The sequence below is a fragment of the Molothrus ater genome, chromosome 16, assembly GCF_012460135.2.
Source record: "Molothrus ater isolate BHLD 08-10-18 breed brown headed cowbird chromosome 16, BPBGC_Mater_1.1, whole genome shotgun sequence".
Taxonomy (NCBI): Eukaryota; Metazoa; Chordata; class Aves; order Passeriformes; family Icteridae; genus Molothrus; species Molothrus ater.
The window spans coordinates 7,184,862-7,200,917 of NC_050493.2; the positions used below are offsets into that span (position 1 = coordinate 7,184,862).

The following is a 16,056-nucleotide window of genomic DNA, read 5'->3' on the forward strand; positions in this document are numbered from 1 at the left end:
GATCTAGTCCTTACTCCCCACAATCCCATCCTAAGACACAGTTTCTTCACCTCTCCCATTTCCTGTAATTAAAAGACTCTTGAAAGTAAAAATGCAAATTGAAAAATATCAACAAAGCCTTAAAACACCCAAACCTCTGCAATGCTTTGAGCCTCATTTTGGTTTTGAAGACCCTTTTTAATAAGGAAGGTGAATTATCCTGTGGTATCCAGGAATGAATAAACATAATGTAATAGAAATTGTTTACCTCCAAGTTGCTCTAATCACTAAACCAGTCTTAAACCCCATTTCAAAAGAGATACAGTCCATACCTTAGAAGGTCAACAGGATGGTTTTCCTTGGACAGCAATTCATACAGATACAAAGCCTGAAAATAAACCCACCATAATTAAAGGTAACTTTAGTTAATCCAAATTTAAGAGACAATAACTACAGCAAGGTTTTTGTACTCTTAGCTCTCTTATGTACTCTAAAGGTACTTCTATGGTCCAGCTTGAGCAACCAAAAGGTTTGGCATCCAGCTTAGATGAATTTTTCCTTCACAAGCCAAGGCATCACTGACTGGCATTATGGGATGATGTCAAACCTGTACACGGCCCACAGCTACTGAAAAACTTAGGGCTGAAGGGAGCTCTGGAGATCATCTGATCCAACCTTTCATCTCTCTGGACATTACATGCAAATGTCTAATATGTAGTACTGGAAAGAGAAAATTTACATGGCAGAAACCTGAGGGCTTAAATTCAGCATATTAAAGCTTCTTTTTCCATAGCATTGTCTCATAGCGCTGCCTGGGCTCTAAATGCCCTTTGGTGTTTATGTTGAGATATAATTGGGGCAGTTCCTTCCTTTTACCTGTGTTCCTTGAACACAAATATATTACACCACTTTTCCAATTCTCCCATCACACTACATTGCAGTGGAATGGGAACTGCATAGCAATTTTTACCTGGCTGCTTCTTAGCTCTTTTTCGTTCAGCATCGCAGAATTATATCCAGTTTGCTTCCATAAGTCAGAAAGAGAGACTTCTTTAAAGAAAGCTCCTTGTATATCTTTGACTGATGAAGAAAAATCTCCAGATGAAGCAATCTAAAAAGAGGAACATAAAAATACATGGCATTTCTGAACTGATGCTTAGATTTACAGGATTTTCCCTTCTTTCTAGTCTGTGTAATATTTCTCTTAAGAGGATAAAGGAAAAACACGACAGTATTAAAACCACAATGAAATAAGCAAGAGAGAGCCTTCAAAATACACTTGGTGTTCAGAAAAATGGCAGTAGAACCATCAACCATTGAGCTAAAGGACATATCTTGGTTTAATTCATGCTCTACAGTTCTGGTTATGGTGCTCTTGGGCAGAGAGAACCTGGAGTTAATAATCAATCACCTTCCTGAGGATGCCCTGTTGCTGTGCAGGAGATAAGTCAGACAAGTATTGGGAGGTTGTGCCTCGAATCATCTGAGCCAGCTCCCTGGGGCTCATGCTGTGCAGTGACCAGGTGCCAACTCCTGTCACCAAGGCACCCATTTGGCTCACGTTGTAAAATGATAAAACCTGCAGGGAGAACAGCACAAGCAAACAGGAAGTTTCATTGGGACCACCAGATATATTTAAAAGCAAAAGTCAATAAAGTAAAACTGCTTATTAAATACTTAATATATTTTCTTTCCTGGGAAAACATTTTCTGTGTCTGTCCATGGAACAAATGCCTGAAGTTTCTCAAAAGTTTCTTTTTCTGAAACTTCAACCAGGACCTGATTCCTTGCATTGCAGTATATTTGAACATACAGCCTGGGATCTCTGATCATACAAATTCTGCTTAGGGCAGTGACACAGACAAAATAATATATACAATTATAATTGCAATTGCCAAATCCAAATACTCATTCTCTCTCTTACTAGAGAGTTACTTTGGGATGTACAATCTTGGATGCTTTTATTTGATTTAAACAATTTTTCAGGCCACCAACCAAATAGAATTCCTACACTAAACTTTGCAAAATCTACAGTTATTGTTGAGAAGAAGCCATTTCACTTTTAAAAACAGAAGGTAGGAAAGCTGTTATCAGAGGTACCTTTTCATAAGAGAGATATTTACTGGACAAAATCATAACTTGGCTCTTTGCCCACCCAGACACTTGGTTTAATGTTGCAACAGCATTATGCACTGCTTCAGGTGACAGAGATTCCAGCTGACTTGAAGTTAGTCCAACCACAGCATCTGACAGAGATCCAAGGGTATCATTCAATGTCTGGTTTTGCATGGCAATGTTCAGGAGTTGAGATTTGAGCTAAATCAAACAAAAAGAGCAGATCAGAAATAAAAATCTGCCAAGAACCAATTTCCATTACTACCCAAAACATTAACTAGAATCTCTGGAATAGGCATTGGCAAATATTCACACACTTCATAAAATTTCAAAAATAGAAGCACAGTTGTGAAAGGTATATGGAAAAGGAATATGAAACAGAATGAGAAAAGAATAAGCACCCAAAATGGGTTTCTATTCTTTGTATCCTCAAGAACTATTTTCCCGTATTTCTTAAGTCCCAGTAATTTTTCTCTCATTTCTTTCCTTATTTAAGAAGAACATCTTTCCTCCTCTGTTTACAGGATTCTGTAAGGCAAGAAGAACAAGTGTTGTACACACCTCATGAACCTTGGCCTGGAAACCTCTCAGCTGATTGCATTTAATCATTTGATGAAGTAGAGCCCGGGCCACAGCTGCATCCATCTGTTCCAGGTCATCATAAAAACAAACCAACAAACCCAGCCTATAGAGCAGAAACACATTAGCTCCCTTCTGACATAAAAGGTGTCACTGTTGGGAAATGGAAACACAGCTTGGTACCCTCTCCTTGTGATCACAGCTTGAGCCATTTCTGTTTGTCACGAGCGCCTCAACCAAAACTTAGCCTGTAACAGGGCTATGAGAACGTGCACTGGCCTTTGTATTCAGCTGAATCCTGCCTGGATTGCTTGTGCTGGAGGATTTACCTGCCCTGGTTCCATTTGCTCATGGCTGGATTGTCCCACTTAATGACTCCACTTCCCTCAACAGGATAATGCTGAAAATGATGGAGGGCTGTTACTGTCTCTAGAAGTGGTTTGCTGAGTTCTTATCTGGTTTGATTGGATGTTTTGAACTCTAAGTCCTGCTTGGATTCCACATGCAACACAACCCATTTGTGTTTCAGAGCAGCAGCTGGGGCATGACATGGCCTCTTTATCATTTCAGGATTAAATAAAGCCTGCTGTATTTCACATCAAACACAGGACTGGCTGATGGATGGAGACCTGTCCAGTTCAACACTGCTCAGGAGAGCACACTGAGGCTCACTGCACTGAGGCCAGCACAGCAGTCTGCAAGGCAGGGTTTTGAACTGAGCTCATTTTCCTTCACAGTTCCCATGCTATAATATTTAAGTCAACATTTTCATTAATCTCTGTAAAGTGCAACCACAGCCATAGTTTTTGGAGAGGAGGAGTCCCACCACCATGGGAAAGTGCCTGTTATAGGTGTCCTTCTGGCTTAGACCTTGTGCTTATTTACTGCCTTTACCTGCAGCCCTGCAAGGAGCTCTGAATTGTGCATCACTAGGTCTGGATTTTGAACTTGATAGTGATGGGGATGAACCGGTTTGTAGGAAGCCTGGGTCAATTCCCTGTCCCTGTAAACTCTCAGCCTTTGCTTTTATAATTTACAAAGAACAAGAACCTCAAGGATATGGCCAAAGCCCAGCTTTCCTGCTACAGTCCCTGGTTTTTCACAGTTCAGTGAGACAGGCACAGGAAGAGTCTGGGCAGTAATGTCCAGATGTGAATCAAATCATCAGTGGACAATGCTGCAGCACTACCACAAACTCAGTCAAATTCTGCAGCACAGAAAGGCTTTTAGCTCCTCCAGTCCCTCAACAACAACCTGCCAGCAATATAACAAAACACTGCTTCAGCAGCACATCTGAATTCATGGGAGATCATCAAACTGGCACACAAATCAAAGAAACATTTATAAGAGCATTTTTATAACAAATAATTACATTCTGATGCATTATTGCATAGCCACCAAAAGCTCTTCATCTCCTTTGGGATTAGCAGAAATGAGTAACACTACTTCTTAAAAGTGCATTTAAATCAACAGTATGGTTAAAATGAGTAACATAAACTAAGTGTGTCGTAAAAATGGAATATATTAAGGATTATGGAGCATGACATTTCTCTCATCCATGAGAATGTGGCAGCTCTTGTGAGTGACAAAATAATTTTTAAGATTTCTGACATTGAAATTTAGAGCGTGGGCATAACTCTTCTCTCGCTTACTCCTCCGACAAGAGCAATGCTTCATGAAGTCAGCGAGCTGCACTGCAGCAATGACAGCAGCTCTGAAGCCATAAAGCATATTCTCCATTAGTTTAAAACTCCAAGGTATCCCCCAAGGAGACTACAAATAATTTCAGACAGCATTGTCTTGGGACTAAATACATCCATTGATATGACAATGTAAATGTAAATGTGGAGTGCAGAGCTCTCTCGTGCTCGCTGCGTATTTATGAGTAACAGCAGTTTATTTTGGTTTTTTATTAGTGGTAAAGTTAGTTCAGTGCAGATTTGACAGCCCTGAAAATTCAGTTTCCTGCTTACACACCTAAAATCCAAACATATTTAAGCATGGCTCATCTCCACCCTGCAGGACAAAGAGGACAGCAGGGCAGGCTTTACACTGCTTCACTTTGTGGCTTCTCTGGTGACACCCACGTCAGTTTAAACCCACTTGCAGTCCTGCTGGCAGGAGTTGAGATTTCCTCCTTCAATCCTAACTGTAAAACGATTTCCCCCAAACACCTCCATGTTCTGTGATTCAAGCAGCCAAGACAACTCATGTCCTGCTGTCCCAGTTTATTTTATTGCTCTGTGATGTGGTGGAGCTCTGCCTAGGTCCCCCAGATACTGCTGCAGCCTTCCTACAAATGCTACAGGCATCTCCTCACTGTGGAGCAGGGGACAAAGCATTAGCTAATTAGGCACACCTCCAAAAATTCATAAAGTAGCAATTCTTCACTGTTGCTAAACAGAGCTGGATTTCAGCCTAGATTTTTCCGCTGGAATGAAAAAGCTGTGCCACGCTATCAATTTCCATTTTCTCCTTAGTTAGTTGTTCCATCCATACACAGCCAGAAAAGAAAAAGCAAAGCAGCCTTGCCTGTAGATAGTTGAAGTGTTCCTCATATCAAAGCCTGAGTAGTTGATCCTTTCCAGGAGGGCCTGGGCAAGCTCTGGTGTGATATCATACACTGTGTCCAATTGCTTTGTTGCGTTGTCGTAGCTGATGAACAGTCTGATCTGACCAGCACAAACAAAACCATGCATCAGCACTGTGACACAATGAATCCTGGAAAGTCTCTGTCTGACCCCCAACATCAATTGAGCATGTTCATGTTATAGAGAAAGCAAGAAGATTGGATAAACTAGAATTTCTGAAGGCAAAGTTGAGTGAGTGATTTGAGTGATTCTCTGCCAAAATGTCATAATTTGAGAGTCTTCTATCATTGGTCCCTTTCACTAGAAGTCATGAAAGTCTGATACACATAAATAATTACAAATTAATGACAGGAACTTAAAATTAAAAAGATAAAAGAATTTTGTAAAGAATACATTTATATTTCCCCTCTGTAGTTTCTCTTTATAATTAATTAATAAGATATATTAAGTTATTTTTCATGTTTAAGTTTGCTTTTGTATTCATGTTATTTATAGCAATAATAAATCCAACCACACTTTGTTACTTACTTCATTGAGACTAATTTTCAGAATTTCTTCTAATGGGAGATGGACCATGTATCTTCCCAAAATCCATAAGCTTTCTGCACTGACCCAAGAAGTTGATTCATTGAACTCTGTTTTGTACAAATAAATACTCACTACAATGTTCAGAAAGTAATTACTTTTCAAATATATTTTACCCAGTATAATGTTATTGTTAAATAATAAAAAATCTTCAAATCAGAAAAACCCTTAGCAGAGAGAGTCAGATTCTCCCCATTTGCTACATTTTAGCACCACACTTTTATGAGTCCATACATTTTTAAATGAAAATGAAATAGTGCTTCAAGTGTCTCAGATTTTCTCATACAAAAACAATTAATGTTTTATGTTGTCAAAAAAGAGAATGGATTAAGTGTGGGACAGGAAAAAGTTACCCAAAAGTATTAAACACGGAGCAGTGTTTCTAAATGTCACTTTTCCTAATCAATTGCATTATTTAAGAACATCAGGAAGGCCTGATACGTTATATATCTTATATATTATTATTGATGATGCTACTTATTTCAGCAATATGCAGTAGCAATAATGGAGAAAATGAAAAACTGTTCAAATACCTACATGGAAATAGGCTGACAAAACCACAAAACACTGCATAGCAGTTAAAAAATGGCTTTCATTTAGTAACATTCTCCCAAGGATTGAAAATGAAATCAAGATCCAAATATCCCTGAGAAAAAACATATTTATGGACTCCATGGGTACCCTGAGCCACAAAGACTGTTTTCTCCAGGCTGCTGTCATTTGGATGCCTCAGTGTGTGACACCTCTGAACACATTCCTCAGCAGTGCTGATACTCACACAACTCTGTTCAAATAAAATCATCCATGCACTTTGAAGAGTTTCCAGTGCTGGGAAAAAAACAGCCTGCATCCATCAGAAGCTGAAGGACTCCATTAAGTGATTTTTTTGAAAACACAGATCTAAGCTCCTTAACTGAGACAAGATGATGATCCCAGCAGACCTGTCAGGCCTGCATTTTTTAAAGTGATATTACCTCCCATTACCCAGAATATTATGAGAGTTGAAAGACATGACAAGAGAACTAAAGGAAAAACCAGCACCATTTAAGGATGTTGACTGTGGCCTTTAGCAGAACAGACTTGCAATTACCAGCCATGATCCCCAAAATCTGATCCCTATCCCAGGTGGTCCCAGTGCTCCCCACATACAAAGTGAATAAATCACCCTCCTGCAGGACTGTCCCTGCACCCTGCTGTGGCCTGGGGAGTGCAGATAACCAGAAGGGAGCTTTAGACTTCCAGTCCAAAGGGAGCTTTAGACTTCCAGGGCTGATGGTTCACACCAGTGGGAATCAGCCCACACTTGAAGCCCTGGGAGTGGATTCACCACATCTGTGCTGCTTTTGGCAGGCGAAGCAGCAGTCAGGGAGGAAAAAGAGGCACAGCAACTCCCAGTCCCTCCCAAGCTGTGTGATCTTCCATGAATTGAGGGTTCACCAACGCTTCAGACAAAACCTAAGATGATGCTGAGGGATTTTCCCAGGACTGCTGAGTAGCACCAGGCAAATGCTGCATCTCTGCTTCCCCAGCAATGCACTGGCTCTAACATCACCTCACAGCAGCAGCATGAACCTCCTCTCCACACTTACTGGTTTATTCTGATATTTTGAAATGGCAGGAGACCCAAGAGGTAAATTTAGCTCCACTGAGGCAAGTGGGCATTTAACCTTTGATTTCCAGGGTAGGAGGAAGAACACACACACCTATAAGTCTAAAATGCTCCCAGGACAGCTGTGCTGGGATGTTCAGTGAAACCCAGGCACCAGCTCTGATGTTCAGTGCCCTGCACAGCCCCCTTGTGGAGCCCATCCAGCTGTGGAACAGCTGTTTCAGGCACATTGACCAGGCAAACAGGTGTGGAAAAATGCATCCAATCAGAATTAATTAACTTTGGTTTTATCATGTCCCTTTGCTGATCGAGTTGGTGCCATGTGCTTTCACAACATCCTGCATTTCTTTTGTGTTTTTAAACAGTGCAGTGGGTAATGTATCCTGAGCCAGAGTTCAGAAGAGAACACCACATCTTGGCAGAGCACCTGGCCACTGTATCCTATTTCAGACTTAGTACAGAGAGAAAAGACTGGAGTACTAGAAAAAGACTTTGTGTATAGCTCTGTGCAGAACAGAAGAAGAGTCCATTGGTTGCACTTGATCCTGGAGGTCTTTTCCAGCCTCAACAATAGCATGATTCTACTCTACAAGTTCAAGCATCTTTGGAGAACTATTTGTCATGAGTAACAAACACATGATATTGCCTGTGTTCTGCAGAAAAGGTATTCCAGACAGCTCTCTTCCACAGACCTGTGTTAACTGGGGAAACAATTCAATACAATGGGCAGGCCTTTTGCTGAGTGCTTTTCTCTTATGATAAACAAGAAGAAAACATTTGTAACATACCACTCATGTTGTAAGATTTCTGTAGAATCTGCTTCATCCAGCCATAGAGAGCTCTCTGAGTGCTTGCTGAGGTTCTGTCATAGAGGTCCTTGAACAATGATGATCTAAGTGATAAACAGGTTTGTTAGCTCACTAATGAGTTAACTATTTGTTTTATTTAATGACACATGGACAAATGATTTTAGAAACAGCATTCTTTACACATAAGCAGAAAGCTGTATCTGGAAAGCAGACTGAGACCATATAGCAACCTCTTTTTCAATAGCCAGCAAATCCAATATAGTATTAATTGTGTCTGAAAAATAAATGGCTTACAAGTTTCTGAAAGCATCCTCCAGCAGAAGGTTTGGGAGACTCCCAACGACATCAGGTTGGAGATAGTTCAGTGCTGACACACGCAGAACCTGACTCAGGATATCCACACAGTCCAGGGCACTCAGGGCCAGGAAGCATTTGTCCAGTGTTACAAGGAACAAGGTCCTGTTTACTCCTGGGCTTTGAAAAATCCTCTCTCTAGTCTTACCCCAGTCAAGAATAATATTTCCTATTTCCTGCAAGCAACAAAGTGTTAAATCAGCATCTCTGATCAATTCAATATATTGTTCATTTTGAGGCCTGACAGCACTCTACAAAGAATATGGTGCTGTTCTCATGAAAAACAGCTGCAGTAATGCAAACTACTGCTTGTTTGCATTACTGCAGATAATTGCTTTCTGGTCTTGGGTAGAGAGACCAGCTTGAATTTTTTTACAGAACCAAAATGAAACCCAGAAAGATATTTCAAATGGCTGATTGCCAAAATGACTAATTTCACCTTCTTTAGCCATCTTGGCTCTCTTTTCAGCCACCAAAAATAAGATGCTCCCTGAGAGTAACTGGCCCTACCCACCTTAGGTGTTACTGTAGGAGGGTGAACTCCTCTCTGGAGATGAGTTTCTCTCTACTGATTAGAGTGAAAATCCAAATGACTGACTTGGACTTGAAGCAACTTTTAGACAAGAAGAGTTAAATAAACTAAGTCTAACCTAAGAGGAGATGAATCCAATCCAAGCCAGGTAAGTAACTGCAAGGCCTGCATTGTGAGCCCCCCAGTCTGTCCCTTTCCATTTATCTAAACCACTGACAGCAGATTTTCCTTTTCACATGTGGAAATTCACTTACAAGATGCTCCTTTTTGTTGTTGAAGAGGTACTTCATTGCAGTTTGGAACTGCTGCTGATCAAGCTGCTGCAATTCAGACAGTAGCTGCCTGGGCTGGTATAAAAGGTTCTTCAGGGAACTTTTTATGGACATCTGAAGTGTAGAAAAATATGTGTAATACACATAAAACTCATACTATTGTACTTCTACTCCCTGAAAATCTGTGCTCAAGAACTAAGTGCTTAGCTCTGTATTGTCTGCGCTGCCAATGATCAAAATAACTATTCACACAAACTGAAAACAAAAATAATCTAAATGCATTCTGATAGACAGTAATTTTCAAATCCTATTCCTGGCTTCATGAACAAGTCCTCTCAAGGGAGCTTTTTAACAAAGATTCCTCAGTTTCTCACTTCATAAAACAAGAGTAATAAAGCTTTTCTGCTTCATACAGCAGAGCTGTGAAAATGAAACTTCTAAAGAGCTAAAAAAACCCCTAAAAATCAGGTATCATGTGAATATTACTTAAAAAAGGGAAGGAAATGTGCAATTACATGGGAGGAAAAGTCTCTACCAGGTCATAAGCCAAAAATATTCTCTCTTGCATCAAGCTTCATTACCAGTTAACAATCTCATGCCTGTTTCAAAAAATTGAAGGGGAATCTTAACATTGGAACAGAAATAAATTTAAGGCTCGTTAGCAGCAGACTGGAGTAAAATCCCTTCTATTTCCTGACAGAATTATTTCAGAATTGGTTTGGAATTTGAATTGCAATTGTTCTTTGCTGCCTTTGCTTAACTTGCATTACCACCACCAAGTATTAACACAATTCTTTATGCCTCAGGGTTCAGGCTGCTGAGAACATCAGGCTGCCAATAAACCTGACAAAGGGAAGGGGCAGTGGCAGGAAAATGTAGGTGAGGATGAGCTGTGACAGTGACAGAGCCTGGGACAGGTTTCAAGCACTGTGGAGCTCCTGGGAACGCCTGAGGCTCAGGGATGGCACAGTTGACATTTCCCTGTCCCAGGGAGGGGCTCAGGTGTGATTAGCTGGATGCAGCTGCACTGAAAACAGCTCATCACCAACCCTCAGCAGCAGGAGGAGGAACGACAAATCCTTCCTGCATCACTCCCACACCGACAATTTACAAAAACAAAAACAGCACTGAGAGGAGCTTTAAAAGGTGGAGGCTTTTGTAGCATACTCTGGACATAAGGAGCAGTGTGAACTACAGCCAGCCAAAATCTGGGAGAAACCTGTCATTTTCTGGGGAAACAGCATTTACATACACTCATCTCAGAAACAATTAGCATGAAAAATCCTAATTCCTGCTTTCCATCAGAGGAAAAGCAAAAAAAGTTATTATTTCTGCCTTGCATACTCCTGCAAACTTTGGGGAAAAAGACAACCTATTCCTATCTCCTATTTAGATGCTACACTGTAGGTGTATGAGTTACCTCTATCATTGACCACCTAAATTTGGCTACAGAGAGAGGTTAAGTTTTTTTAATTCCTTTTCAAATAAAAATGTTCATGCATCTTAAATGTCACAAACCTGTAGGCTGCTAAGAGTAAACATAACTTCCTGGGCATGAAAATATGCCATGACTTTTGTAAGCAGATCTGCTGTCCAGACATTAGAGCTGTAACAGAAAACAGGATCAAAAATGCCAGTAGAATAATATAACAAGTAAAATAATGTAACAAGTTAAATAGCAGATTACAAGAGTAAAAAAGAAAAAGAGAAACAAAGAGTGATGCTAACACCATAATGACAAAAGTATTCAGTTTTTTGCCTAGCCAGAGTAATAGCTGATCTGTTTAATGCAATGAAAATACATGGTTTAATGGGGAATGGAATTAATTAGGTTTTTTCCATCTAATTCCACAACCACCCACAATAAACTCAATTTTCCAAGGTGCTGCCATTAGTACCATCTCCAAGGCATGTGCTTTCTGATTATGCCTGTTCTGATCTGCTTGCAGACAGCACAGGGAGTAACTGCTGCCTTTCCTTCAGCAGAGTCATGAATTTCACTGTGTCTTCCTTGCACAGACACTGATTTTCTCAAAATATGTAGGAGTGGAATGGCCTTTGAGGCTTATCCCGCTCTTTCAGATTTGGACAAAATTAGCAAATAATTCAAAAGCCACCAGGAGCTGGAGGATGGGGATGGAGTGAGAATGAAGAAGGAGGTGGACAGACAGCTGGAACTGCACCTAAATTCCTTAAGAAGCCATGTGGACACATGTGAGCAAAGTTAATTCTATATATTTTTTTTTCTTTCTCATGACAAACAAGTTTTTCCCTGTTAACAGGAAATACTCCTCCCAGGAGTCCCAAATCCAAGTAATCAGATGTGCCAATTTCTTTCTATCCATAATGTTCCAGTTTCTGTGGATATGAAACAGATCGTATCTGAAGTGCAAGATAATATTGAAAAATCAAGATGGGGAGAGTAATACATTACCTTTGAAAATAAAGTATATCTAGGAGGGCTGCACATGGAAAATGGAACATAAAAAGTCATGGTGAGATACTGAGTTTTAATTCATTTTAGAAGAATAAGTAGGAACAACTGTGTACGTTACCATTCAGATATTTCCCAGCTATTACTTCCTCCTAAGAAAAATGACAAATATATGTAACAAATTACTATTTTAAAATTATAATATAAAATGTTATAATGTTAAAATGTAGAGAGATCAAATAAAAATACTAACCACAGCTTTGTGTAACAATGGAGGCAAATCTGTAAAAGATTATCCCATTATTAGAAGTTAATTTAATGTTTTATCAGACAATTGTGTTACACAAAAATACATTTATTGTATGCAGTGATTATATACACATATATAATTTATTTGCAAAGATTTAATGCAGTTTTAATTAAATTTATTTACAGAAAAACAGTGGGGGGAAAAAAGACTATTCAATAATAATCAGTCTTGGTGAAATTCTTTGCTGGCATAGCTCCACGAAGCCAAGAGAGCAGAGACCATGGGCCCAGTCACTAAACAGCACCTAATTTATTCCACACAGCTTTTTCTGTGCCACAATTACACCCCTCAGACAGGAGTTCTGCTCTTACCTTCTGAGTTCTGACTGTGAGTAATCTTGGCATGATTCATTGATATCAACAAGAAACACATCTTCAAAAGTCTGGACATTTCTTCTGGTGTTTTTAGAATAAAAAGATACTTGGATTGAAGACAAAATAGGAAGAACAGAGTCAAAATGCAATATTCACCCCAAATTTCATAGTTATAAATTACAGACAGCCTACACTATGGAGCACAGATAGAGATCAGAACAATCCAAAGCTGCTTGCTCCCAAGTTTTTCATTTAGATCTTTTTCTAGGATAGAGCTACACTTCATGCAAACACAAGTCCATGAAGAGTGCATGTGCAGACAGATTTATCTCCCTATAGCAAGTGGCTCATTTAATTCTCTTCCTTGTAGCACCATTTATTTACCAAGTTACACTGCACCTAAATATGACTTCAACGCAGTTTTGTTAAAACAGGCAAACAAACCCATTTAAAATCAGATAAAACAGAAGAGAAATTGAATGAAAAAGGAAATGAAGAAGCTTTAAAGAAGCTTCAAACAAACCCCAAGCTTTTCCTAGCTGGTTAAGCTGCAGCATCACTGCAGACGTGGTGTGGGACCCTCCATTTGCAGATCTCTGAACTCAGGGGTGGGACAGCCTGGCCCTGGTCCCCTGTCCCTGCAGGGTGCTCCAGGCAGGGAGGGCATGGGACACTCCTCTTCCCTGCTGCCACATTTGGCAAAAAGGGAGAAAACGTCCTTATGCTCTTCTGAAGCAGAGGGAAAGTCACACATTTGGGAAAGTGACCACGTCACTTGACCTGGATGGATCAAAGCCGTGGTCTTTGTACTCACAAGAAGTGTCCCATCAAAGTTTCACCACCACCACAGCCACAGTTTTGTGTGGAAAGAGATGTTTTGATAGCTCTTGCTATCCCTGCTGCCCTGTGCTATGCAGCATAAAAATCACTGAAAGATAAATTCTCTGGAAGGGCAGTAATAGGGTACCCAGAGCTTTTCACTGGGTTGTCACCAGAAAAAAACTGAGTTTCACAGTTGTCCAAAACAAAATGAACGTGTTGCTTTTGGTCTGTATCTTGAAGGAGAAGGATACACACAGAGCTAATACAGTGGGGTGGAAAGGAAGCAAAGGCTGGGCAGGTTTCACTCACACAGGAGTTTCTGCAGCTTCATCCCCTCCTCAGCTCTGAGGGCCATCAGCTGCTTCAATCCACACTGCAGAGAGGATTCTCTGCCTGGCCCTCTGCTCAGCTTGAGAGCCACCACCCCCACAGGTAAAGCAACAAATTGACCTGAGATATTAGATGATGCCTTGACCCACAGATGGCAACTTCTTACACTGGGATTAGTCCCTGATTTAACAAATGACACACAGGGTGCTATTGGCCGACTTGGCTCTGACCATAAAGAGACTTTGTTAGGTTTTGTCTCCCTTTCCCTCATTTCAAAGGTTTATTTGCAAGACACTGAATTTCTGCATTTCTTTTTGTTACTGAATTCTGTACTCTCTCTTTCTTCCCCCCACAAAGTTCTCTGCCACAGCTCAAGTTACAGATCTGAATATTTGATAAATGACACCTTTTTTGGGTTGTTTAATCTCATGTACCAAGGTCCTCTTTTATAAAAATATCTTTCAACGAGCCTCCAGCAATACCTCAGTCTATTGCAAAAACTTAACTCCACTCTTGTAGCAGGAGTGACTCAAACTGACAGACAATGAAAAATTTAAACTTTAGACTTCAAGAACCTATCACCTCTGTCTTGTCCTTACACACCTGAAACCCCTTTCAGCTACTCTTTTGGGAGCACCACAGTAAATGTCTCTCATTCAGATGTATCTGGTTTCCTAGACAATGAACTTCCTTGTGTTTGTTTCTGCCTGTGCCCTAATAATTTTGCAGTAAAGTTTGATTACTCTGCATAGGTTAAATCATGCTTCCAATGTCACTCCCGATTTGTTTATTCCAATTCATTCACTTTGATCAGGGAGTGAATTTTAATTAAAGCATGCTAACTTAATGTATAAGGAGATTAAATGCTAAGGAAAGTGCTTTTTCATCCTGACTAACTCAAGGGGACAATCGGCAGGGCACAAATAGGGCTGTGAAAAGCCCTGCCTGCCAAGACAATCTCCGGGATGAAGGAGTTCATTTTTTGAGTGAAACAGGTCAGTTTGCAGCTCACAGCAACGTCCAGACAGTCCCAAATCCCGCTGTGGGGATCTCCTGCAGATCCCATCCCGCATTTCCCCAGAGATCATTCCTTGCATTTGCTGTCATGAGATTTCTGAGCCTTGCAGGACTCCCCGCTAATGAGAAACTCCCAGATCACCTTCTCCACTCACTCCCAGAACAGCCACCCTTCCATGGACAGAAATATTAGACATTTTATCACTCACTCCATGCAGTCGCTGCCTTATCTGAAGCTCGATAACCAGAAACTGACCTTACAATCACAACTCGCGCTGATAAGCCCTGACACTGCCAGTGTCCACCTTCCCCTGGCACCCGGGCTCTGAGGGGAAGCACCACATGCACGGGGGAAGCCGCAAGGGCTGGCGGGCTGGAAAGGGAGAGCGGGCAGGAGAAGAGAAGGAGGGCCAGGCCCCCAGAGAGCCTTACCTGCCCCCGCCGTGTGCGCCTCCTCCCCGGCTCTGCAGGAGCTGGGCGGCTCCAGCCGGGACCCTGAGAGCGGGGCCGGGCCCAGCACCGCCCTGCGGCCTCAGGCGCCGGCCCAGCGCCCCGGCCCTCAGGGCGGGCGGGAGCGGCTCCTCCGCCCGGGGCTCGGCACTCCCGGGGCCGGCAGGAGGGGACGCTTCTGTCCCGAGGTGAAGAGAGCTCACCAAGCTGTGATGGGGAAACACAGGGCTGGTGCTGCCCTGCTGTCCCCTCTCCTCAGCCCAAGCAGGGGAAGGTGGCCCTGGGTCCCTCAGGACATGAACTGATTGTACCTGGGATCACCCGGCAAAAGGGGGCTGTGGTTTTGAGGGATGAAGCTGTTCCAACTTTGAAAGCTTCTGGCTAAATCGTGTGCTTGCACAGCATTGCTTTCCAGCAGTGCAACACATCCAGCCCACCCTGAGAGAACAGAACAGAACAGTTCAGTCACTCCCCAGGGCAAGACTGGGCACATTGGTGAGAGCACTGCAGCGCAGCTTGGATGGACACTGACACCCACAGCAGGATTCCCAAACCCAGGAGCAATGAATTTGGACATTGGAATTGCAACACTTCTTCCCTTAGATGGCAACTTTGGGGCAATTTAATCAACTATTGGACTCACAAGTTTCTTTCAGTGGGCTGTGAGCAGCATTGACTGCATACAAATGTTCTCAGCGCCTGCAGGGAGGAAGAAGTCCCTTCCCTCCCAAGGAACTCTGGCTTTAGAAATACAGGTGTAGGTACAAAAATACTGTACCTACAGGTGTAGGTACAGTCCTGGGGGTTCTGTTTATTCAACATGTCTAAGCAGGTGCTTCACCCTGCTGAATTTAGGCTTTGTAGAATGATTTTCTTCATCATTGGTCATCTTTTAATTCCTCGTCTCAAGTGTAAGAATACTTGGTTAAATAGAGTGAACAAAGTAGAAAATTG

General features: G+C 41.6%; 1 protein-coding gene across 1 annotated transcript in view; it reads right to left on the reverse strand.

The window, feature by feature from the left end:
• OTOA (otoancorin) overlaps positions 1-12,559 on the reverse strand; it is a 34,969-nt gene extending 22,410 nt beyond the window's left edge. Inside the window, exons 1-15 of the mRNA XM_036392094.1 lie at positions 12,481-12,559; positions 12,113-12,141; positions 11,981-12,011; positions 11,860-11,887; positions 10,944-11,031; positions 9,408-9,539; positions 8,562-8,797; positions 8,247-8,350; positions 5,793-5,899; positions 5,206-5,345; positions 2,656-2,779; positions 2,080-2,295; positions 1,391-1,558; positions 950-1,090; positions 312-367 (exon numbers count right to left, since the gene is read on the reverse strand). Coding sequence (XP_036247987.1) covers positions 312-367; positions 950-1,090; positions 1,391-1,558; positions 2,080-2,295; positions 2,656-2,779; positions 5,206-5,345; positions 5,793-5,899; positions 8,247-8,350; positions 8,562-8,797; positions 9,408-9,539; positions 10,944-11,031; positions 11,860-11,887; positions 11,981-12,011; positions 12,113-12,141; positions 12,481-12,559 — 1,679 coding nt within the window. The remainder of the gene's footprint in view (positions 1-311; positions 368-949; positions 1,091-1,390; positions 1,559-2,079; positions 2,296-2,655; positions 2,780-5,205; positions 5,346-5,792; positions 5,900-8,246; positions 8,351-8,561; positions 8,798-9,407; positions 9,540-10,943; positions 11,032-11,859; positions 11,888-11,980; positions 12,012-12,112; positions 12,142-12,480) is intronic.
• Positions 12,560-16,056: the final 3,497 nt, after the last annotated feature.